General features: G+C 47.5%; 1 protein-coding gene across 1 annotated transcript; it reads left to right on the top strand.

Moving 5' to 3' along the window:
• Positions 1 to 24,627, top strand: LOC135810072 (uncharacterized). The gene is made up of 26 exons (XM_065323540.1): positions 1 to 454; positions 1,752 to 2,041; positions 2,384 to 2,449; positions 2,814 to 2,938; positions 3,710 to 3,872; positions 4,323 to 4,482; positions 5,205 to 5,372; positions 5,934 to 6,127; positions 6,783 to 6,902; positions 7,467 to 7,718; positions 8,365 to 8,435; positions 8,982 to 9,049; positions 11,235 to 11,321; positions 11,704 to 11,834; positions 12,273 to 13,571; positions 14,213 to 14,251; positions 14,467 to 14,619; positions 16,418 to 16,528; positions 17,282 to 17,397; positions 17,695 to 17,808; positions 17,996 to 18,076; positions 21,116 to 21,184; positions 21,417 to 21,637; positions 21,918 to 21,988; positions 22,538 to 22,658; positions 23,967 to 24,627. Exons 1-26 carry the CDS (start codon positions 199 to 201, stop codon positions 24,188 to 24,190), a joined length of 4,770 nt encoding a protein of 1,589 aa, XP_065179612.1. The 5' UTR covers positions 1 to 198; the 3' UTR covers positions 24,191 to 24,627.
• The last annotated feature ends 1,182 nt before the right edge of the window (positions 24,628 to 25,809 follow it).

Here is a 25,809-nt window from a genome sequence, read left to right as displayed (position 1 = left end):
AACTAACATCGCGGCTCAATGACAGCCTGAAGGAAATATTTTCTCCAGAAAGGGATGCTGATTATTTGAAAACAAAAAAGCCAGTTTACCGGGTGCTCAATGGGTCTCAAGGAAGAGAGGTTCTAGCATTTCGCCGAGCCGTGCTGTTTCTGGCGTCCGGGATAGCGGCCCAGGCGCAACTGGCCAACAACTTTATCAATGAGTGCGGACGGAAGCAAACAGGCCGTCGCCAATCGGCGACGGCAGCAGAGGCAAGCTCGCCAGCATGCGCAGCAAACCAGCAGCAGCAATGTGTCGGAGATAAGCAGCGCGTGGGACACGAGCGCTGGCCAGAGCGCTAGCGCCGGAGGTCGACCAATAACACCCGGGAGACGAGGGGATGTACAAGCACAGAGACCACACAGTGCTGGCGGCCGGTCACGACGAGCCAAGGAACGAGCCGAGGATAACGCAGGTGCGTTGATCAAACATTACTTTGGCTATCATGCCGATGGTCTCCTTGTCTTGAAATGTAAATAGGACAAGAAATACATTTGAGATACATCTTTCTACACAGTTTGAGGGAATCAAGCTATGTACTGCAGCAGCACTATGTGGCAGGCAGACCAGAGGAGGTTCCCCACAAACCCTTTCGTATGCATAGCACTCCTACACACTTGCCTGGAGTCAATGACCAACTGTCCAATACAGAGAATGGTTGCTTCAAGAGCATAATGGTTTCCTAAATCCTCACAGTACATCATGACTGGCGGAAGGAGTTATTGATTGGTCCGGCCCCACCCTAGCCTGTCATACAGTTTGTGTATGATATGGAGGGTAGTCACATGACTTTCATACAGTTTGTGTATGATATGTAGGGTAGTCACATGACCTAACCAGCAGTAAACACACATTGGTGATCAAAAGGTTAGTCCAGCCATGGCCTGTCCAGCCAGACCGGGTCCACAGGGCCTGTGCATTTGTACACATACCCTAAAATCGCGCCAGAGCGCCCCTACCTCCGCCACCCTTCGAGTAGGTCCAGGTAGGGAGGGGCGGATGGGCAAGTCCTACTTACCGCGTTCAGTACTACATGAAAAAATACTCACCCTACCAAAACTGTCCGTGCATCTCTTACACCGACGAAAGCCTCAAGAGCCAGGAGTCGTACAGACGAATCAAAACCCGGGGTTTGTGCGAGCCCTGGTCAAGAGGGTGGGCACTGTTGCATACATTTCCAACGGGGTCGAGCACGCGTTTGCAGTACAGTACGTCATCACAGAGTCATACGAGGATACAATCAATCACTTCCCTGACAAGAAGTCAGGGAGAGGCGGATGGGAGAGATGGGGCGCTCTGGCGGGATATTGCCGTACTTCCCCATTAATCCCTCACACATCTTGACTTTTTTTATTACTCAATGATGCAGACAGCCAGACTGTTTCGGCCAATGAGGCCTCATCAGTGCAACTCCGAGCTTAAAATAGGATTGAACTGTCAGCCATGGCTACGAGAACCACAGACATTAGGACAGCTCGATGTACTAGCGCTGAGAGTGCTCAAACTACCAGAAGTAGCGGGCAAAGTACAAAGCTAAGCAGCGCAAGTGCGTCCTATTGAGAGTGCTCTTTTTTATTATTATTTTTTTCAATCCACACCCCTCTACTCTGTTATCGGCCCTCTTAAGAGTTGTGTTCATCACTGTTGAGGCTTCCGATGGAAAATAAAAGAATGCTACACCTACTTCCCACTGGGGTGTTGTTGGTCTGCAGGGAGTGCGCTGAAGGCTAAACAGAAGCTTGAAAAGATCATCACCCAGCTGAAGGATAGCCAGGTGGAGAACCACCCGGCTGAGATCAACATTGAGTCATGCAGGGTGGGCGACCGGGGAGCGGTGAATCTGAGCTACGCGCTGCGAAACAACTCCAGCGTGCAGCGGCTGCGCCTCGGCGGCTGCGAGATCACGTACGCCGGTCTGCGCTCGATACGGGACGTGATGCGCGACCTCAAGCCCACGGTGCATGGTCCGCCGCTGGTGCATGTCATACGCAGGATAGAGCTAGTGAGTGTACAATGTATGCTTCAATCTCTACTGTCCTGTTAAAGCTTGTGTACAGCTTGTCACAGTGCTACCGTATTCCCCTAGGCTGAACTCGCACCCTCATTTTTAAGTGTGTCATATTACTTCAATATAATATCCACTTCAGTGGAAAGCCAAGCTCGATTGTAAGTTGCAACCATTTGTTGTCTCTTGAGTTTAGTTTGAAGATGATCTTACTAGAATGAAACCGATGGCCAAATGGACAAATAGGCACATGGACTAACGAACAGATATGCACACAGTCAGACAAAACGGGTGAAGCAGGTAATACATGCCATCTATCTAATGTTTTGTTTTCTGCAGTGCACACGAAAGATGCCCAAAGTAGGCAATCCTCTGGGAAATCACGGAGCTGAATGTCTTGCTGAGGTAAGAGCTGCTATAGTGCCATTTTTAGAAGTGTTTTTCTCCGTTACTGGCCTTGGCAAGCAGATTCATACAGGATTGACTTGGTGGAAATTCCAGTACTTTGCGAGGATAGTACTGTTGTGTCCAGCATAGGGCCTAGACACAAGATAAGCGATGCTGTACATGTATATAATCATTGCTTACTCTCCACAGCCGTATGTTAGTTAGATGTGAAAACATATTCCATTATCATCTGCCGCAAGGTCGCGGGTGTAGACTTAAGCTATTCCAGCACAATCCAGTATATGGACCATTCTTCCAATCCAACCCTGAGTCTTTGAATAATGTATGCAACGTATTCTACATGTCTGCGGTGACCATGCAGGTGGTGCGCACGAGCAGTTCTCTGCGGCATGTCAACGTGAGCTGCTGCAGTATCGGTGACGAGGGAGCCACGTGCATAGCGGAGGCAGCTACAGTATCACCATCGCTCGTCACATTGGAACTAGAGTGAGTCCATGTGGCAAGGGGCTAGCTAAGATCTCCGCAATCAGTAGGGCTTGAAAGTGATGGTATCATGAGTCAACAAATAACGACTTCTGGGCCAAAATGGACGCACTCCGAAAAAATAGCAAAGTACACTGTATCTGTTGGGTAGCTCCCTCATATTGCATGTGTTGGTGTGAAATTTTTGGTACCAGCCGTAAGTCGACGGCCAGGAAAACCCCGTCTAGTCACTAGCAGCAGGTATGTCACTATGTTGTGAAGGAAACCTCCCATACAAGAGTTGGCATGTTGTCATGACTCTGGCCTGGCAGTGACATAGCCCTTTCAAGCCCTTTTGTAATGTGTATGTAATAGCTGTTGTGACTTTGAATTTATTGCCTTATAGATTATCCCTTTTGCTGTACAATTGTACCTCAAGCCAACTTTCCACTGCACACACTCGTAGTCTGATGGCATGCCTTACTTCAACCAGTGCTACAGTACCTTGCCCTGTCCTCCTACAAGTACTGTGGTAGCAAGAATACCCCCCCCCCCCCTGCTCCCAAGAGTTCACAAGATTCTGCTAGGGGTCCACCAAATAAACTCACATGACATTCTGTTGTGTCCAGGTAAACACACATCCAAGTTGTTTTGACAAGCAATGGCTGAGTAATGAGATATTCTGGATGACATCATCGGATGTCAAAGTACATGAATAAAATGTGTACACATGTAGCACGTGTATTTCTCTCTTTCAATCAGTTTGCATGTGATCTTCTTGTGTATGTTCTGCAGTCAGAATGTCATTGGTAACACTGGAGCAGTGAGCATTGGGCAGGCTCTGCAGCGCAATCGCGTCTTGCAGGGCGTATCTCTCTGGAAGAACCGCATCGGCGCTAGGGGTGCTGAAGGACTGGCCGAGGGAATATCAACTAACAGCACACTGCAGTGGCTTGGTGTAAGTCTTTGCGAATAGTACAGGTTCAGTCTGGATGAGAAGAGTTCTCAAGCTTTCAGGTTTTGGCCATGTAGTACGAACCAGATCAAACTTCATATAATTATTTGAGGTGGAATATTACTGTGAATGATAAGGAACAGACATCCCATATCACCCACAGTATAGCAGTGCCTTCTCTAGGATATGCATTATTCGTCTGCAAGTTTGTATTTGTTTGTAGAAAAAAGGTATAGTTCACAAGCCGCAGGTTGGATTTCGTGAGCGTAATTTCTAGGCTACTAGCCCCATATGCGGAACAGTTGCTCTGTGAGAGAACAGTTATGCCTGTAGGCTGGATACATGGCAGTCTACGTGATGCATGCATATAGGTGGTTGTACTCCTTGTTCTGTGCTTTAAGTCAATATCTACCCTGCTCTGCTTGTCTATGTGTTGGGTGTGCCCGCGTGCAGTTGGGATGCAATAAGATATCTGACGAGGGCGCTACTCACTTGGCCAAAGCCCTGTCTCTCGGCTGCCGTACATCCAAACTGTCATGGTTGGCCGTCGGGGGAAATAGCATTACGGACACCGGTGCTGTTCGCCTGGCGCGAGCTCTGCAGGGCAAAACCGGTAAGGATGCCGGTACTGTTCTGGGTGATAATAGTAGATGGACAGTGCATGCAAATATAGAATATTTTCGGTGACTACAGAATGCAATGGAACAGTGGGCCTATCTTTGGCCTGGTGGCATTGTGGGCAAACTGGGTGCATCCAATGAGTGTATTTGTATTTGTATTTTATGATTCTCCACAGGCCTTAGCCTAAATCGAGGGAGTCTCAGTGACTATATATCTCCCTAATGCTACTACAGTCAGACCTCCCTTATCCGGTCCTCTTTTATCCGGATCCCTCGCCATCCGGAAGAAAATAGCTGGTTACATATTTACAGCATACGTGATGTAAACGGCGTTCGGTTATCCAGTTCCCTCGCCTATCCGGATATTTGTTGTGGAAAACAGATGTGTGCGGTTATTCGAGGTCTGACTGTATACTGGACTGGCCTTGCCCGTGAAGCTTTTCTGATGACACCTTGCTGTCTTGTAATGGAACAATATAAATTTTGTGTTTCCAGTCCGTTTTCCTAAGCCTAGGGTTGATTGGTCGGCACTTAGTGAAGAGAACTTCCTTGCATTCCGAACTGTGAAATAGAATGTTTATGCATGTGTATCTGTGTGAGGTGTGTGTGTGTGTGGGGGGGGGGGGGGGGTGTATGTGTATGTCTGCATACTTCATCACACCTGTATGAGTTGTGTGCACCGCTCTTGAACCCACCATACTGTATGCACGCACAGCTGATAGGCTGGATGTCAGTGATGACGACGATGAGGATGAGGAAGGCTCATCCATCGACGATGCTACTGCTGCTAGCCTACCTGCACTGCGATCACTGGGTATTGGTGGAAATGATATCAGTGACGAGGCAGCCGAAGCGTTTGGCAGTATGCTGTTGGAGAATGATGGTAAGGGTAGTCTACAAATTTCACCACGTATCACAACTGTGCAACTTTGCAGCTCTCCTCCTAACCATGCACCGTAGTAAATGTCGCTATGACAACTGTCCACGTCTGACAACCGTCGACGTATGACAACCGTCGACGTATGACAACCGTCGACAAATGACAACCGTTGACGTATGGCAACCATCCACGTATAACAACCGCTGACGTTAAATGGCAGTTTCCCCACACTTCGATTACAGCATGATGAAGCATACCATGACCTGGGTGACTAACAGGATTCAGCAATTGCCACGTTCAACATGCTCTTTTGGGCCCAAGGTGCCATCGTTTACCATTATTATAGTCATTGCAATGGGGACGTGGAATTATTGTTTTAACGTGTTGTTGTTGTTGTTGTTGTTGTTGTTGTTGTTGTTGTTGTTGTTGTTGTTGTTGTTGTTGTTGTTGTTGTTGTTGTTGTTGTTGTTGTTGTTGTTGTTGTTGTTGTTGTTGTTGTCATCATCGGTATTGTTCTTCTTCTTGTTGTTGCTGTTATTGCTGTTGTTGCTGTCGTTGTGTCAGTGTTGACCTCCCTTGGACTCAGCGACTGTACTATTGGTGATGATGGGGCAAGACACCTGGCCATTGGTCTTCAGGGAAACGACACACTACAACGCCTTGTCCTATCTGGCAACTGTATCAGCGACGAGGGAGCTGGTTACCTGGCTAGCTCTCTCAGTCAGAACAGATCACTGAAGAGTCTTTATCTTGCTGAGGTACTGAACACATGTATGCACGCATAGAGAGAGAGAGAGAGAGAGAGAGAGAGAGAGAGAGAGAGAGAGAGAGAGAGTGTGTGTGTGTGTGTGTGTGTGTGTGTGTGTGAGTGTGTGTGTGTGTGTGTGTGTGTGTGTGCGTGCGTGTGTGTGTGTGTATATATAATATGTGTGTGTGTGTATGAGAGAGAGAGAGAGATATTACAGACAGGCAGACAGACAGACAGACAGACAGACCGGGAGAGACATAAGAGACAGAGAGATACAGAGAGACACAGAGAGACAGAGAAAGAGACAGAGAAAGAGAGACAGACAGACAGACAGACAGACAGACAGACAGACAGACAGACAGACAGACAGACAGACAGACAGACAGACAGACAGACTGACTGATAGACAGACAGAGAGACTGAGACAGAGAGACTGAGATAGAGAGACTGAGACAGAGACAGATACGGAGAGGGGAGGGAGGGAGCAACACTAAGTAAATACACCACCATGCTTGATATTATTGTATTGGCTCCACCACTACCACTATCATCCTGTAAACACAGCCTATGACGTACTGCATGGGATGAGCAAAGAGCACAATCATACTTCATGTGTCACTGCATGTGATACTTTGTGATGCCACTATTGTCTGTCGTCAATACAGAATCCCATCACGGATGACGGTGGACATCGCTTCAAGGAGGTGCTGTGCGGTCACTACAATGACACTCTGGTCACGCTGGATATTCATGAAACCGACATGTCCGTGCAGGGTTTCACCGAGGTATTTGTCTGCAGACTAGGCAGTTGTAATCTCAGTGTGTTTTCGACTCTTGTCATCATCAACATGGCGCAAGGGTCAAACACAACATGCTTGACAACCCAATCTCTAACTAAAAAATTCAAAGAACGAAAGGAAATTTTTTTACACACTGGCAAACAGATCCAAGGCTGCCTTTAAAAGGGTACTAGTATATTTGCATTGAAGCTCTGTCCAACGATACTCAAACATTGTCTCAGAACTCCAGCATTATGCCTTGCTACCAAGACTTAATTTAATAGCTTCTGTGCTTCCTGGTAACAGTTGAGATACCCTTTCTGCATTTTTGGTAAACTCCAGTGCGATCATTTACACATAAGTCATAGCTGTTTTCAACTGAATGATCAAAAAATGTGTGGAATTGTTATAACAATTCAACAAATGTTGTGCCCCACAATTGACATAAAATAAAAGTCAACTGTTTGTAGCCTAGTGAAAGACCACTTAGGAGACAGCTTTACTAGAGCTGAGATAAACGCCTGAGTATTGTGAATCCATTGTCAATTCTACGTTTGCCACCATGTGCAGCTGTGCAACATTCTACGCAAGAACTCCAACCTGCAGCAGCTGGGCACTCATCTGTCTCTGATCGACCTGGCCTCGTCATCTGTAAACTTAGATGCACATAGCAATGAGGTCACGGATGGCGGCTCTGGCATCTCACCGACCACCACCGACGATCAAGGCCGAGTGCTGCAAACAGTTCGTGGCAACGCCCTGCAGGGCCAGAAGAAACTGAAGACGGGCAGCAGCTTTAGAAATGCACAAGCTACCACACAGGTATGGGCTGATTACTGCCGTCAAACTGAGAGCTTTCCCCTATCACGGTGCAATATAATTACTATGCTCATGCCAGTAGCTTAGCTTCAAACTTCACCAAGAACTGTCTTTCCTGTAAATTGAGCCGGGGGAATCCCCTTTACAACAAAATTGACTTGCATGCATGTTGTTCTTTTGAGTGATGTCTTCGCGGCCCAGTGCTAAAGTAGCAGAAACCCTACATGTACATGTACCTGGACGAGGTTTGATTGTTGTGGAACCTGACAATGGCCGGTGCACAACACAATAAGACAGTATTTCAGTGCTGCTCGATGAAATTCTATCGCGTGAGTCCAGTTTCCGCCCTGCACCAGTACACCACCCCGGTGCTCGCAGGTCTAGGGCTCTACGTCGTCCGGCGTGGAAATGTCTCCCTGGATCAGATTACATGGAGCAGCACTGTACTACGCGAGCATGACGGAATGTTAACTTCTAATACTTATGATTGGGGATGACTGTAATAACGTTAATGGACCATGCTTGGTGTGCTGTGCTCTGCTGTAGCGTGATGTGTTTCGAGCACGTGGCTCGGCTACATATATAATTATGATTGTGAATGACTGTAATAATGGACCATGCTTGGTGTGTCACATGTGCTCTGCTGTAGCGTGGTGTGTTTCGAGCACGTGGCTCGGCTACAGCAGCTGCAGTGCAGGCACTGCCCACAGTTGGGGACATGTGAGTAAAGACACATAATCCATGATGTAGTCACCACTTCTCATGCATTGTCTTTATATAACGTTACCCGTTCGTTGTCTAAGAACTTAGAATTATACACGATTTTCAACATAGGAACTGCGACAGATCCCACCTGCAGTGGTGGAACGCATTGTCATGGAAACAGTTTGAAAAATGTGATATAGTGAAGTATTGTGTGACTCTGTGTCTGTCTGTTCGGTGAACAGCATCATTTGGGCATGACCATTTTCAGCACTGCAAAGTGTTTCATACAATGTTGACTTGGTGTGGTTAGGATCACTGTAGGGGGTGAGTGTTAAACCATCACATTGCTGGCAGCTACTGATTCTGTTTTCCAGCATAATGTTTCCTCTGAGCTCATCTATGACCATTAGCAGTTTGATGATGTTCTCCCCTAATGGCTGTATGTCCATTGCTGGAATGCTTGTCATGTTCTCCCCTAATGGCTGTATGTCCATTGCTGGAATGCTTGTCATGTTCTTCCCTAATGGCTGTATGTCCATTGCTGGAATGCTTGGCATGCAGGACTTCTGCAGAAGTAGCCCTGGAGGGTTTCCGGACATTTGATGACGAGTCCACAACCTCTCTCAATGGTAAGACACAATGTGACATATTAGCCGCACATCAAGTCACAATGTTATGCAACAGCTACTAGTAATTACAGGTTCAACCTGTAAACTAACTTGCCCCTTCCTGCTCCTGTTCTACGATCACACACAGGCCAGGATCCAGCAACGGTTAGGTTACTGAAGTTGATTATTGGGAGAGCAAGGAAAGACACCAACTTTACTGAAAGGCAGCAAAAAACCGACCTAAGCAATGCAACAGTTGCGCAAGAATACCGCACCAAACAACTAAGCCAAAAGGAGCCGCGGGCCCGCGCACAGTCCAGACAAGTTCACAGTGCACGGCCACAGCCATTGACGCACCTGTCATGTATGCAATGAAACAAACCAAACAGTCAAAATGTACAACTCGTAAAGGATGAATGCAGGAAGTGTGGTGCGAGGTGACCAAGGTTAAACAACGCACATGCTCCAGTATGCAGACACCAACATGCCATGAAAGGGATGAGACATAAGCAGACGTGTGCCAGGCTGCCAGTATTAATGCAAAGAATGTGTACAGCATCATGGCATGGCACACAGATACATAACACACTTCTTTCACTGAATGGTTCCATCTAATCTCTATACTGTAAATCAACAAAATTATATTCGGCGCATATTCATTTTCGGCTATTTTCGGCCTGGTCATACTTGGCCGAAATTTGGTTTTTTGCAAGGTTCAGTGTGACAGTGTATACAGGCAGCAGCAATACAGGCCGAAAATGTAATGCAGCCGAAATGTGTTTTAGCCCTGGGAAGCCGAAAATGTGTTTTAGCCCTGGGAAGCCGAAAATGTGTTTTAGCCCTGGGAAGCCGAAATGTGTTTTAGCCCTGGGAAGCCGAAATGTGTTTTAGCCCTGGGAAGCCGAAATGTGTTTTAGCCCTGGGAGGCCGAAATGTGTTTTAGCCCTGGGAAGCCGAAATGTGTTTTAGCCCTGGGAAGCCGAAATGTGTTTTAGCCCTGGGAAGCCGAAATGTGTTTTAGCCCTGGGAGGCCGAAATGTGTTTTAGCCCTGGGAAGCCGAAATGTGTTTTAGCCCTGGGAAGCCGAAATGTGTTTTAGCCCTGGGAAGCCGAAATGTGTTTTAGCCCTGGGAAGCCGAAATGTGTTTTAGCCCTGGGAGACCGAAATGTGTTTTAGCCCTGGGAAGCCGAAATGTGTTTTAGCCCTGGGAAGCCGAAATGTGTTTTAGCCCTGGGAAGCCGAAATGTGTTTTAGCCCTGGGAAGCCGAAATGTGTTTTAGCCCTGGGAAGCCGAAATGTGTTTTAGCCCTGGGAAGCCGAAATGTGTTTTAGCCCTGGGAAGCCGAAATGTGTTTTAGCCCTGGGAAGCCGAAATGTGTTTTAGCCCTGGGAAGCCGAAATGTGTTTTAGCCCTGGGAAGCCGAAATGTGTTTTAGCCCTGGGAAGCCGAAATGTGTTTTAGCCCTGGGAAGCCGAAATGTGTTTTAGCCCTGGGAAGCCGAAATGTGTTTTAGCCCTGGGAAGCCGAAATGTGTTTTAGCCCTGGGAAGCCGAAATGTGTTTTAGCCCTGGGAAGCCGAAATGTGTTTTAGCCCTGGGAAGCCGAAATGTGTTTTAGCCCTGGGAGGCCGAAATGTGTTTTAGCCCTGGGAGGCCGAAATGTGTTTTAGCCCTGGGAGGCCGAAATGTGTTTTAGCCCTGGGAGGCCGAAATGTGTTTTAGCCCTGGGAAGCCGAAATGTGTTTTAGCCCTGGGAGGCCGAAATGTGTTTTAGCCCTGGGAAGCCGAAATGTGTTTTAGCCCTGGGAAGCCGAAATGTGTTTTAGCCCTGGGAGGCCGAAATGTGTTTTAGCCCTGGGAAGCCGAAATGTGTTTTAGCCCTGGGAAGCCGAAATGTGTTTTAGCCCTGGGAAGCCGAAATGTGTTTTAGCCCTGGGAGGCCGAAATGTGTTTTAGCCCTGGGAGGCCGAAATGTGTTTTAGCCCTGGGAGGCCGAAATGTGTTTTAGCCCTGGGAGGCCGAAATGTGTAGACTTACAGTACCAGCCATTGCTGATTTTCAGGGAAACTCGTGTCGCTAGCCTCTATGTGAAGTTATGAGTGGTGGAATAGGGAGGGGTGAGCAGGGGGGGGGGGGGGGGGGGGTACACCAAGGTAATAATTAGCATCCGATTTAACATGACTGTCTGCGATGTTCTCCTTGCAGAAACTGATGGACAGGATGCCAAACATCAAGGTCTTGGTAGTCGCATTCTAAACTTCACACGGCCATCGCGGCGTAGCTACATCTTCTGTAAGCCATTGCATTCTGGGCGAGCTCTTGTGTCCCATCAAGAAAATTTGTACATGTGCACAAGTACACATACATACCATGATGCAGTGTGATGCAATCACGATACCTGCTGCACCACACCTTCTGCAGAGTATGAGTACCTGTTTCACAGAACCTGCTGCGCAGCACCTGTCTTGCAATACCTGCAGTACCTGTTGTGAATTAGATAACGTGCAATACGGTCACGCAATACCAGTAATGAGATGGTAGGCTAGCATCACGGTTTAATTAAAGGCTGTTTTCGCTTCGGATCACTAAGGGAAGAATCCAATCCATGTTTGTTAAATAAAGTATGCAATCAAAACTCACATCAATCCAACAGTGTTTCTATCCCTTTTTTCAGCTGACAGAAACTCGCTGACATCTCCGTCTGGATCCGAGGGCAGAAAGAAGAGGTGGAGTCTGTTTGGCAATCGTAAAGCCAGCTCTGCAACGCTCAGCGGGAGTCAAACAGAGCTTATCAGCTTGTCAGAGGTAAGATGCTGTATATCCAGAGTTTAGGAGGTTTCGTCCTCATTCGGACCCTGACGAAGTTTTAGATTGTATTCTGGTCACTCGAGCTGTTCACAGTCAGCTAAAGGGACAGGGGGGGGGGGGGGGGCGGGCGGGAGAGAGAGAGGAGGGGGAGAGAGAGAGGAAGGGGTGGAGAAAGGAGGGGACGGAGAGGGGAGCGGGGAGTGTGGAATGGAGAAGATTTGAATGAAGAGGAGAGTGGAGTGTATGTGTGTGTGGGGGGGGGGGGAGAGTAAGACCACACCTGGCATAACACACCCTACTCCTTTTATTCTCTGCCTGCCATAGATTTGATGACCCTCCCTGCATTGGCTACCACTACGTGATCATGCAAAACATATTCATTCCATGACAGCACCTGAGCCAATGTGTACCTGTTCACTATGTTATCTGCTACAGGATCAGAAGCATGCTACGTTGACAACCGGTTCTGACCAGCTTGCTAAGCCCATGCCCAAGCAGCCGTCCCAGGCATCACTACCTCCACCGCCACTTCCTGCTGATCTTGATGCTGAGATGCCAGATGGCGGGGACCGTGAATCCAGCTTTGGTGGTGATCTACCTCCTCCTCCTCCAGTACTGGCAGCAGGGCAAGTACGAGTCAGAAAACCTAAACAAGGTCAGAAAAGACCAGCCAGTATCGTGGAGCCCACCATCCAGGAAGACGCTGTGCTGGAGGCGAAATCGAAGACGGCGGCCAAATCTCGCAACAGTGTTATCGTTGATCCCAACGCTGCGTTGTCTGGAGGCTGGCGTCGGGGTCGAGTTACACCATCGTCCAGTCTCGCTAGCTCCATGGACAAAGAAACCAACGGCGTCCTTGAAGAGATGGACGATGACAATGATGATATCCTGAAGGCCTGGGCGTCGCAAGCACCCAACGAGGGTGAGGGAGATCGTCCACAGCCCAAAGCTGTTGAGGAGACAGCTTCAGTCCAGCCCAAACCCACCATGGAGGTCATCACCGGTGGTCCTGCAACGGAGACCAAAACCGAGTCACCGCGCAAGGAATCCAGACGAAGAAAGAGTGATGTTGACCAGGTCAAGGAGGAGGCAAGTAAAGGCCGGTTATCTCCTCTACTGTCTCGCATTCCAACGCCGCGACGCAGCAAACGAAACAAGAAAAGGAAATTCGAGTCAGAGGAGGTTACCGTCGAACAAGTACTAATGGAGAGCGCTAAGGCATCTGGCTTGCGACCAGAATCGCTCAGAGTGTCCGTGGTGAGTAATGCCAGTGCAATGGAGAATCCCTACCAGAACATAGAGTTTTCCAACTCACCACAGTTGCCTCAATCCGATCGCCACCTCGAGCCCAGTGAACCTACGTGCGACAGTGGCGTGCAGTCTCCAGAATCAGACGATGAACAGGGTGTTGGTGTAGCACAACACGGTGCTGCTCACATGGACACCCTGGTGGCTGAGGACCAGCGCTTTCGAGTGGGAAGTGACGCCTCGCCACTCCTGCCAACAGCCAGCCTTTCCAAGCCCAGCAGTACTAGAGACAAGTCTAGTCCGGTGAAGAAAGCATCCGTTAAGAAAACCAAATCAAGTGGCCGGGTAAAATCTGGCAACAATGAAAACATGGAGGCTCTTTCACAGAAATTGAACGCCGTGCTTGCAGCAGGGAGTAATCGTGACCGACGACAGTCTATTGAACATCCAGATGTGTTTATTGAAGATGCCACAGAGAATGATCTGGTGAGAGCATGTTTGTTGTTGCTGTTGCTGCTATTGCTGCTGTTGCTGCTGCTGCTGCTGTTGTTGTTGTTGTTGTTGTTGTTGTTGTTGTTGTTGTTGTTGTTGTTGTTGTTGTTGTTGTTGTTGTTGTCTTTGCCACTGACCTTGTTCTTACACTGAGTGGGGTTTGAAGTGTTTCTGCTTTGAAGGGAATCTCACTACTGAACAATGGCAGGTTTTGGTGGGTATAATGGTAGCTTTGAGTAGGTATAATGGTAGCTTTGGGTGGGTATAATGGTAGCTTTGGGTGGGTATAATGGCAGCTATGGGTGGGTATAATGGCAGCTATGGGTGTGTGTAATGGCAGCTATGGGTGGGTTTTGTTACAACCAGAACAGAACTATGTCTATGAGGACGCAGTCATGTACAATATCATTCTTGCAAGGACCATCTCCATGCACGTCCATTCCAGGTTATACCCTGCATTTGAGATGAAACGTGGAGAATTCCAAAATGCTAAATGCCGTTGTCGATTTTAGTCATTGCTGATCTTTCTCTGTTAACATTAATTTACTTTTCACCGTTGTGTGCTGTGGCATGTGCATGTGTTTGTGTGTATGTGTGTGCATATGTGTGTTTGTGTTTGTATGGCTGGTAAACAGGATCAAGATGAAACTGACCTTGCTATCCAGCAAATCAGTGTAAGAATTTGATGTGTACTTGAGTATAATTATGCAATTCTTTCCTCATCTTCCATACGTTGGGCAAGTAATGTAGGTCAGGAGTTGAGCATGAGGCTACTTTAGCTACATCGTCGACTCTTTTAGAACTGGTTATAGCTATTCCTACACTACCCACACTGTCAATGATGATGATGATGATTCATACCACCTTGCTATGCACCAATGTACTGTAGAGATCAGCGTCAAGCCTGTCCCATGTCACCAAGACCCGGTCTCGCCCATCCGGACGCCGTCCACCGAGCCGTGAAACGTCGCACAGCTCTGTACAGCAAGCAGTGCAGACTCCTCGCGGTGGAGGCTACCAAGCCAATGACCCATCCAGTCATGTAAGTTCACGAGAATCAAAACATGAGTAGGGCCGCTATCAGAGTAGGGCGGGCCGGGCTGTCAACCTCACCCTCTTTTGGCTGGAACCCTAATTCATCTATCAAGGGGGAAATGAGCAAATTAAATTAAGAATTACAGATCCTAGTACTGGGTGTATCAAGAACTACTTTTCCGTTTCCGTGGGACGCCCACCCCATGACCCGGCATCAAATGCAGCAGTTCCTCACCGAGACCGTATTTGGAAAGTTTGAGTTGAGGTACCGTAATGTATGAGTGGCTGCAATGGAGTGTGCGAGTTCTTAGAAAAGCTCCTAACCGGTGGGAGAAACGTAAAGGGGTTGCCAGACGTTGCCTTTGCATCACAACGTACTTGGTGCGGCTCATCGCAATTGTCGCTTATCTTTCGCCACTAAGAACAGGAGTTTTTTTTACCGCTCTGTGAAATGTCAAACGGACATAGTGAGGAAGCATGATACATGAATACTCTCCGCCACAAGAAAAAAAATTCAGCAATGGAATCAGGTGAAGTGAGTCGAAGACAGGAAGCAAGGTAAGCGAAATGCACGAAATAAATCAGCGAAGGAGCGCGTTCTTGCACTCACACTAGTAATACAGGTCCAAAGTTCACTCAACTCTGCATCTCTCGAGCCGCGTCGTTACATGAGCTGACATTTGCTGGTGTCTAGCTGCTGGCGTAGACTGGTAGAGTATCTCTTGTGTTCTCAGCCTGTCGTATGGCAGTAATGGGAAAGGAACAGTTGTGGCTGTCACTTCGGTGCTTGAAGGAACCGTGGGCAGTGTGACCTGTGTGTCACCACAGTGTGTTTCAACAAAGCCTTCAAATGAGGCATACAGGCCTCTCCAGACAGGTGTCATACACTCCCTGGATAGGCTGGGCACGACTCTTGCAATGCGGCCGCTAGGTCCACCAAGAGAAGGAACAACCAACAGGTCGGCCGGGCACATCGCATCAAAAACACCTTTCTTCTTCAGCATGATGCTCATACTCTTCTGCCGTGCACTCGTGCCTGTCACGCTCTCCAGGCCAGGATGTCAGTTGCACCTGCTACAGTTCCGGTCTTCGGGTCGCTGCGCTTGGCTTTTGGCAACACAGACAGTGAATGGCCAGATTCCCACTTCCCAAAAAAGTCGAATACATCGCGATTCAAAGCGCTAGTCGCGATCATTTTTTCTTTGGTGCCTACTTTGATCTTGCCATCACGACCTCCCAAGCAAAAGTAAGTAAGATATCGTGATTGGACTGGGTTTTACCTGTCAAAAAGTGCGTGGGGGATAAGCGACAATTGCGATGAGCCGGACCAAGTACACAGTAATATGAAACACAGATGGTAGGGAAGAAATATGCTATCTCAACTCACTCAAGTTTCATGCTCCAAACTATCCTCAGAGAACAACATGATGTGCTAGTGAATGGGGGATACACAATGCACTATCATAGATCAGCATGATCACAGATAGGCATCAGATACTGCATTCATTCCTTCCTTCCTTCTTCCACTGCCACAACTGGCTATGTGGCCCCATGAGGGGCAGACCAGGAGACGTGTTGTCCACCGGGGTGCATTAGTGTTACAGAGAGTTACATGTAGATTGCAACGTACCTGTATGTATCATCCTAAAGGCGACCGTTATCTTCTTCTTACATGTACGGACACACAGTACATACATAGCAAACCCAGCTCTGCACTGTCCTAATGTACATGATTGAATGGCGTATGGTTGCGTGACAATGTGTTTCTATGTGATGGTGTGAATACATGTACTTGTCGTGTACAGACAAGTATTGGCAGCCTGGAGCCGATTACGGATGAGAGAGCAAGTCTCATTCCGGTTAGCAAGGCTGATGACTCGGAGCCACCCGTACCGTTGACATTGCCGCTAACACAGGTAACCATGGATACCAGCTATGTAACTGCTTACTTTTGACCCATCAGTGTATACATTTCTGATATCAATATAATACTTCGCTTTTCCAGGTGGTCAGGGCCCTGGCACTGCCTATAACTTCAAAATGTGCGTAATTCGTAATCACATTCATTTCAATGGGGAAAGGTCACAGACCGGGCATATAACATCAGTATTTCCACCAAAATTGGCAAAACAATAGTAATATTTCCCTAAAACTCACCCACAGGGTGCCTGGTAGACCGAGGTGCCCGTAGCCTAGAGGTGTGGATAGAGAGATAGAAGTGTATGTGCAGGTATATCTAGATTCCCTCGGGGACACGCTCTGAAAGATCCAGCCACTTGCCCGCAGCTGAATGCCAGAGTCATATTACAAGTTGCTTCCATTGTTTCAATTGTCAGCTGCCATACGGTCTACAATCCGCAATCAGCTCTGGCCCGCATAGGACCAGGAGATAGTTTACCAGCTACAACCGTACACATACTTCAATGCATGAGTCAGCTGCATTGTGGTAGGGTGATGTGTGCTGTGGGGTAATGTGTACTGGGGGGGGGGGGGGGGGGGTAAAGTATACTGGGGGTAATGTGTACTGGGGGGGATGTATACTGGGGGGGGGGGGTAAAGTATACTGGAGTAATGTGTACTGGGGGGGGGGGGGGTGTATACTGGGGGGGGGGGGGGGTAAAGTATACTGGGGGTAATGTGTGCTGTATACTGTGCTGTTGTTGGTCTAGAATGAATCACTTCTGGAACGCCTCACACTGCTCCAAACTGGCAATCCTCTTCAAGAACAATTTGTTGATCTTCAGCCGAGGATGGAACAGATCACGTACCAGCATGATATTGCAAGGTATGCCTAGTGTGGACATGTGTGTGTGTGTGTGTGTGTGTGTGTGTGTGTGTGTGTGTGTGTGTGTGTGTCGTCCTTGCTCCGATTCCCCATCTGGAAGATGCTTGAGGGCATGAAGAATCACGGTACTTATTGGTGTGCAGAGAGATGATGAAGAAAGCCATTATCTCACTGAGATGCAATACATTATCTGCTGGATTGTATGGACGCATCATGTATGCCTTGCCTGTAACAAATGCCAGGCTATTCAAGTTGTGTAAAGGCTGATTTTCTGTCATTCCCCTGCTGTTGTTGCAGCTCAACACAGTTTGTAGAAAAGATCCGTCCCAATGCCCCACTGGCGCCCAACCGCAGTCTCGCCACGCTGTTGGGAATTGAGAGAGTTTCCGACTTCACCTTCATCAACGCAAGGTAGAAGTGTATCCCTTTTTTTGAATTCTTTATTCTCACGATGCCTAGTACTACTTAAGGTTGTAACTTAGGGCTGATGGATGGGTAGTGTGTGAATTTGTTCCTTTTTCAACACCCTCAACTAATGAGTGTGTGTGTGTATTCATTGGCATTGTTTTGTGATTGATTGCGATGTTCTACTCTGCAGCTATGTTGGCAACACGCTGGACTCACGCCTGTGCATTGCTACACAGGCGCCGCTCAGTGAAAACATCTCAGACTTCTGGAGGTGAGACCGCCCGCAACCTGCCACCATCTACTAAATAAGACCTGGCAGTTTTCACCAGAGCGTTTTTTACTAGGCGAGAGTAGATTGATGCACATGGGATCATATGTGCAGGATGTTCACTGCTCATTGAAATCTAATCCAGTGAGTCCAGTATACACCAGGCTCTGTGCAGCCCTAGACCTGCAAACACCGGGATGCGAACAGGTTCCGAGGCTGCGAAGCTGTCTGACTAACTTGATCGGATGTCATTGAGCAGCACTTTACATGGTAGAATGCTCTGCACAGATTGCATAACATGGCCCAGAATCTGCGAAAACCAGGCTTAGGGTGAAATTTCACAAAAAGACTTTTTCCCATTTTCAGCTTCTACTGGGCATGGGAGGTCAGGAAACAAAATATTACAGGTGTGTGTCGACTCATAGTGGTATTAAAAGTATCTCAAACACATCAGGGTATTGTGTTAAAAAATCCAAAAAAAACACAAAATTGTTATCACAGGAAAGAAATGAAGAGAGATCCACCAGAGTGAAGGAAGACACATGGATGATTTTTGTTTAGGTGACATGACAATGTAGGCATGTGGGGGCAGGCCTGTTGTGGCCTCTTGGTGCTGCAGGCTGTAGCTGCCATGCACAGTTCTGCATGTTTTGTTTGCTCCTCACTCAGCACATTCTGGGGCTGAATACATGTACTGGCATGCTCTGGCGCTACACACCACAAGGAAACCCGACTCCAGTCGAGATGGCACCTTTTGAAGGGTACAACTGTTCAGAAACCAGAAAGAACACGGCCTTTCAAACTGTTCCACTGTTCATAGTATGCGCATAGTGTGCTGGCGTGCTGCAGTGTCTGCTTGGTGCTTACCAGCAAGTGAAATCTCGCGATTATCTCGGCACGCCGTACAATCCCTGGCAGCTAGCTGTCCAGCGAGGAAAGTCTCGAGTGGAGGCCTCTCGATCTGCTCGCTCATTCGCCTGGCATTCAGTGAGCACTTCATCGCCAAGGACTTCAATTCAAAACCGTTTTCACACTGCGCTTCAAGCCTTTTTCCTCGTGAATTTGATGCAAACGTATGAGCTCTGCTGCGCGTGTTCCCTTTGCGTGAGGCCAAGAAACAGCTAGTATCTCCATACTTCGATTGGCTGGATCGATGTCGTCCAGGTTCTCCTCGCTATCGCCATCACGACTCTAACTGGAGACGATTTCTTCACCATTTTCCGCAAGCAGCAGCTAGCGCAGAAATTTCGCCATTCCTGAGTGAAGGAGATGGAATCCGTTCGATCAGCTCAAAAACTCTTCGTTGTGACTAGAGGAGTAGCAGGGAATATTCTACCGGAAGGCTTGCGGAAGCCCTTTGACTTCCCTGACTGCTGAAACCCTTCCTGCCATGACCGTGCTACTTCTTCAAACAAGCGAGATTCTCTTTGGTTCCACTTCACTGCACTCGAGCGTCGACGCGACACAACCTTTTTACAAAACATCATTTTTCTCAAAAAAATGATTTTCACCCTAAGCCTGGTTTTCGCAGAAGTTGGGCCACATAGCGTTCTTGCAGTGCCTTAAAACTTACTATCACCAAAGTCTGTGTTTCTACATTGTAATGTACCATATTTTACCGGTTGTAAGTCGACCCCGGTTATAGGTCGACCCCCGTATCCGGAGGTCTCAATTCTGATTTTTAAAGTTTTCACCCAATGAAGCACTACTAACCACTCCCTGTTATTAAAGGGGAAGTTAAGGCAAAAATTAAAATTTCACCAGTTGTAGTCTTCGGGGTGCTGAGTCGAATGGTCGTGGTCCGAGGAAGCTGAGACGCTCCCTTCCTACTTGAATCCCAATCGAACTCGCGCACTTCCACCGAATCTGGGTGACTGCGCCCTACTAGATGGGGATTTGTATGCACAATGTCACTAAAAGCGCCATTTCGTTCTTATAAAAGCTCGGATGACCGCGATTGGCCCATATGTTGTAGTCTTTTGGACGCTGAGTCGACTGGTTTTGGTCCGAAAAGGCTGCGATGCAGCGTTCCGCCTTTATTCCCAATCGAACATGGTTGAACAAGCGGTCACGTGCTCCTGCGTACGCCAGTCACCTGGTCACCGTGCCTGCAGGGTACAACTTACTAGCCTGTTTGACCTTTTTTGGGTGCAGTCTTGTCACTCGAGTTGAACCTTGGTGTGAAAGTTTTCGCCTGCTGGCGTGGTGACCAGGTGATTTGGGCACCCAGGAGCACGTGACCGCTTGTTCAACCATGTTCGATTGGGAATAAAGGAGGAACGCTGCATCGCAGCCTTTTCGGGCCAAAACCAGTCGACTCAGCGTCCAAAAGACTACAACATATGGGCCAACCGCGGTCATCCGTGCTTTTATAAGAACGAAATGGCGCTTTTAGTGACATTTTGCATACAAATCCCCATCTAGTAGGGCGCAGTCACCCAGTTTCGGTGGAAGTGCGCGAGTTCGATCGGGATTCAAGTAGGAAGGGAGCATCTCAGCTTTCTCGGACCAAGACCATTCGACTCAGCACCCCGAAGACTACAACTGGTGAACTTTTAATTTTTGCCTTAACTTCCCCTTTAACACATCAACACATCATGTACACATTCCTTAGTGGATGGTATAACATCCCAAACCTTGAAAAAGGCCAATAAACTGGTAAACAATTTGTACACATGGTGCATTCGTGCATGCAGTGCAGGTCATTTTTTGTAAGATACTGATAGTTCCTGGTTGTAAGTCGAATCCCGGTTGTAAGTCAAACCCCACCCTTTCTCCTTCTATTTATTCGTAAACAGTCGACTTACAACCGGAAAAATACGGTATACGTTATACAGCCACTTCATATTTTCCCGATGTCTCTTCTCATCCGTGAATCTAAGTTGAGAATGCCATGCAGCAGTTACTGGGTAGCTCAACTCCCCCCTCCTCCCCCCCCCCCCCCACACACACACAAGCACAGTGTGACTCTCACCCACACACACACGAGCATGCACATAACGGCAGAACACGGCGCTAAGACTACTGTTGTCTTGTTTCCAGGTTGATCTGGGAGCACCGTGTTCGAATCGTCGTGTCACTCACTGCAGAGTCAGATGGCTACACGACAAGGTAAGGTCAAAGTCTGTCTTTCCAAGACGCTCTTGGCATTCGTACCTGCAAACTGTATAGCACCAATTCCGCAATCTGCTGAAAGCTAGCTGTTTTGGTCTTGTTACATCTTGTCAGCGGAGCTGAGAGTTACTGGCCAAAGTGATCGCAATGAAGTCTGATGAACGATAAAGCACTTTATTTAAACGGATTCCGGTGCCAATTCCAATATTTTTGTTATATGCCTTTTCAGCTATAGTTCAGAAGTGGAGCAAGACTTTGACCTGGTGGAAGCCAAGTCACCGCAGGCCACAGTTGGCAAGATATACCCGAGTTCGCTGAAGGTGATCCACACCCCTATCAAGATTCATAGCATTGACAGTGTCACCACGCAGGATTATGTTCTGGAGAACAGCCGTACAATGGAGATACGATCAGTGCAGGCATATCACTATAATGCATGGACAGAAGAAGGTAAGTCATTGACTAGTATCAAAAGCTGATCCGAGTCACCCTCTGCGTTGTGTGGCGAGACTCACCCTGATTCACCAACGCGCTCTGTTTCTATCCTTTTCTGTCTCCCCGCCCGAGTCTCTCTCTCTCTCTCTCTCTCTCTCTCTCTCTCTCTCTCTCTCGCTCGCTCTCTCTTCCCCTGTCTCTCTCTCTCTCTCTCTCTCTCTCTACATACCACTTTACGAGATACCATTACCCGAAGGATGTACCCCGAGATTCCATTATGTATTCGTCTGCACAGGTCTTGATGGATCAGCATGTGATATAGCCTTGCTCATTGAAGAGGTCCTGGCAAGACGAAAACAAGACGAGGTGAGAGGGCAAGCTAGGTTCATGCATAACATGTAGCATGTTGAGCTAGGGTGATTAGTCTGCTTGCTTGTGATGGAGCATGGCTTAGTGCCGGGTGCAGTAATGCATTGCTGGTCACAGATTCCACCAGTGGTGATGACAGTCATTTTTGCACTGAGATATTTCCCATTTTCACCTATCGAACTAATGAATGATGTGAGGATAGTTTTAAATAAAATTATCTGATTCCAGGCTTGTTTTGATTTTCCTTTGGACAATATCTACTCCCTCTGATTTGAAACCTCCTCCTGTGAACATCATGCTTATAGTACTTAGTGATGTCGGTAGCCACAACAAGTAGTCACCGCTGTGTGTTGTAGGACTACTTAGATATATTCTAGCTGTGCCTATTCTGCAGTTTCATGCATATTAGCACCTTATTGACCCTGCTCATTCCTCATTCTTCATTCCATTTGGCCTAAGTGAAGACTAGCCAAGCTTGCTAGGTGATGTCGACACGAAAGGCTGATAGTATTGCGTAATCCGTGTCCTGTGTCTGCCCTCGACCAGCCCGTGCTCATCCATTGCAAGAACGGTGATGTGCGCACAGGAGCTGTCTCAGCCTGTATCTCAGCTGCTCACGTCATGCTCAGTGCTAGCAAACGAAGATCACAGCTCAACCTTCACGAAGGTGAGTTGTAATTGGGGGTGAAACGAACATCGAATTTTGAATACGAACGAACGGTCACACTAACGAACGAACTCGAACGAACATTCTCCATTATGTATTTCATGGATGAATTTGTTTTGAAGACCATACAGTCTGTCAGTACAGGCGTTCTCTGCACTTGGCTGGCCACAGTTCAGTATTGACGGTGTACGATACACTGCCAGAACAGAATTTTTTTATCGCGTCCGCCTGAGCTGAATCACAGGGTTTTGCAGCTAGCTGCAAAGTCCATCACCATCGTTCGGACGAGAGTTTTCTTCTCATCGCTAGCTCAGGTCGTCAGAGCAGGAGAATGGTACTTCTTGAGGTGGGTACGAAGATTGCTCGTCGTCGCTCTGCTGTGTGATAGAACCTTTTTGAAATTGAGAAAAGGACTTCGTCTTTCCCGACCACTTTATCAAATTCCGCTCCAACTCCGGATCGCGATGAAAGGCTCGAATGTTTTGACATGATTGCAACGAGTGAACGTTTGCTTTCGGGAACAGATGTCACAAGCGACTCGAATCCTTTCACTACGAGTACAAATCTAACTCAAACGGACACACAGAAATATTTCAAGAAACTTTGTCCCGACGCGACACTCAACTCCTTCAACTTGCTTCAAGTGATCATCAAGGCAAACGCAGTCGATCAGCGTGCAAGCTCGCGATCTCCCAACCTCCGCGGCTCCTTCAAGATCTAGTCACAAGCGATCTTTATGCTTGCTTGCTGTGTTCGTTTATCAATCTTGCGAGTTCGTTCGTTCGTTTTCAAATTTTTCTAACGAATATTCGAAGTTTCGTTCGTTCGTTTCACCCCTAGTTGTAATTAGAGACAATTGTATTTTAGCAGTACATGAATCTCTCCGTGGTATTTATCAACTTGGCACCTGTGTTAGGGGCCATCCGGCATTATCGAATATTTTCACGAAACGAAAAAAAAAGTTTAGTTAGGACCCCCCCCCTGAACGAAAAATAGATTTACTTGACAGCCAGAATGCATTGATGTCTCGCATATCAATATTTTGCAAATCCAACTCTCCTTGACCCACCCACCCATAAACGAAACGTTTTCTCTTCGTGTAAAATATCGATAATTATGGGCAGCCCCTTAGTGTTCTTGAAAGTAGCATCAGGATGTACACAAGTAGAGCAGCTGTCCGTGTAGGGAATCTGGGTACAAAGGGATGAGATTATATACTATGGCTATCCAGCATTCTCATGAGGAGTACTGGCCCAGACTGGTCCTAATCATGCCCTTATTTGCTGATTCTCCTCATAACTCGTGCAGCGGATGTCTCCCTGGATAAGCTGTGGTTGCAGACTGCTGAGCAGCGGCCTGGCTTTGCGCATGACCTGCCCACGTTCCGCATCTACCAGCAGGTTGTTCTCGGCTGCGTGTTTGGCACGGACGCCATCAGGAGCACAGGTCTGGCCAGCAGCAAGCAAACGTCAAAGGCGAATATCTTCGGCAGAGGCCGGAGCAAGAAGAAGAGGCAGTCAAAGAAGAAATAGAGAAGCTACCGAGCCATGGTGATGTTGATTCCTTGAAATACTGTTGTCTTTAAGTAATTAGCAGCAATGGTATGCTATGTCAGTGCTGAGTGCTTGCCAGTGAATGAGTCAAACATGAAACGAATATTGGCTAGAACTCAACCATTTCCAAGGAGTATAGAGTCACTATAAACGTACTGAAGAAGGCTGTATACATCAGCACATGCACTATGAGACACAGATAAAACTACACGTACATGTATGTACATTAGAAGTCATCTATAGAAGCTCTAGCTTTGAACACATGATTGACTTGAATTGACCCCATCCTACAAGTAGTTCGATGTAGGATTATAATCTTTATATCAATGCACACAGTTGCCATAATTATATGATCTATCATTATATTTGTCAATGATAACGTCATAAGAAACTGCGTGAGCCGTTCCTTTTCTGCACAGGATCAGCCCGGGTTGTGCATGCTATCATTACATGCGGTGGTGTGACAGTTGTTCGACTCTGCAGAGGCCAAGTCATTATAATTAAATAAATACTACAACTTGAGGTACAAGGTCGAAACACCCAGCTCTCCGGAGATTGGGTACGTACATTGTAACTACGTATAATATACATGTAGTTGGAAAGAACCCTGCTGCAGCTGGTGACGGGTCTACTAGAATTCATCCTGAGTCATGCTTGTTGCAAATACCATCATCAGCCACTAGTACTGTGCAATTATTTGAAGGATGTTCCTCCTCTCTTCATCATATGTGAAACATTTACCACTGAATGGACTCACTATAAACTGACAAATGGGTGGTACAGAGCTCAGCATGGAACTGTGGATAGTCTGGATGTGGGGTTGATTCGTCGGAACAATAACAGAAGACATAACACTCCCTTCAGTGCGTTCCTGTGCGGTTCAAGTAGGCTGAATAGAGCCTGTTCAACCAAAAGCCACGTGTACTCTTGGTTCAACCGCAAGAGTGTTATAACGTTACGGGACCTCGGGCAGTTGTCTGTCCATCAACATGATCCCCAAGGAGTACATGCATAAGCATAACCACTGTCTTGTTTAATTTTAATACGTATACAGTAAGTTAGTAGGACTATCCCACTGGGATCATGTACATCATGTGTAGCAAGCATGGGGAGGTACCTAGGTGTGGATCTCTAGCTCTGTCAACCACGGCCCATGGTTACAGAGGTCAAGATGTCCAGGGAACCGGTAACTGCTGCGTTAAGGTGTTACTGGTCGACACAGCATACAGCTGTGTTGATGACTGGCCAAGCCACAGCTGTGGAGCGAGCATGATGGTGCGATTTACGTTGTACATATCGACCCATATGATACAGTGAGCTGGCGACTATGTACTTACAATAGTAAACCATGTCTACCTTCCCCTGTGTACTGCACTGCCGATACGTACAGTGTACGAGTAGTGTGTTACAGCACGTCACGTGACATGTACTGCAGTCTGCAGGTGACGATTGTATAGAGCATTTTGTCTAAGACTTTTGTCAGCACCAAGGCCATCTTCCTTCATACATGTATCTCCACTGACACTGTACTGACTGCACTACTGCCACTAGTCTACTGAGCCAGCACTTGCACTTGCAGCAGTGGCTCCAGGCAGTAG

Source organism: Sycon ciliatum, chromosome 2 (assembly GCF_964019385.1).
Source record: "Sycon ciliatum chromosome 2, ocSycCili1.1, whole genome shotgun sequence".
Lineage (NCBI taxonomy): Eukaryota > Metazoa > Porifera > Calcarea > Leucosolenida > Sycettidae > Sycon > Sycon ciliatum.
This window is presented reverse-complemented; position numbering and strand designations above follow the sequence as displayed.

Coding starts and splice junctions, on each gene's coding strand:
- LOC135810072 (XM_065323540.1), top strand. CDS start 199: ATGAGTGCGGACGGAAGCAAACAGGCCGTCGCCAATCGGCGACGGCAG. Junction 4,483..5,204: donor AGCTCTGCAGGGCAAAACCG/GTAAGGATGCCG, acceptor ATGCACGCACAG/CTGATAGGCTGGATGTCAGT. Junction 5,373..5,933: donor TATGCTGTTGGAGAATGATG/GTAAGGGTAGTC, acceptor TCGTTGTGTCAG/TGTTGACCTCCCTTGGACTC.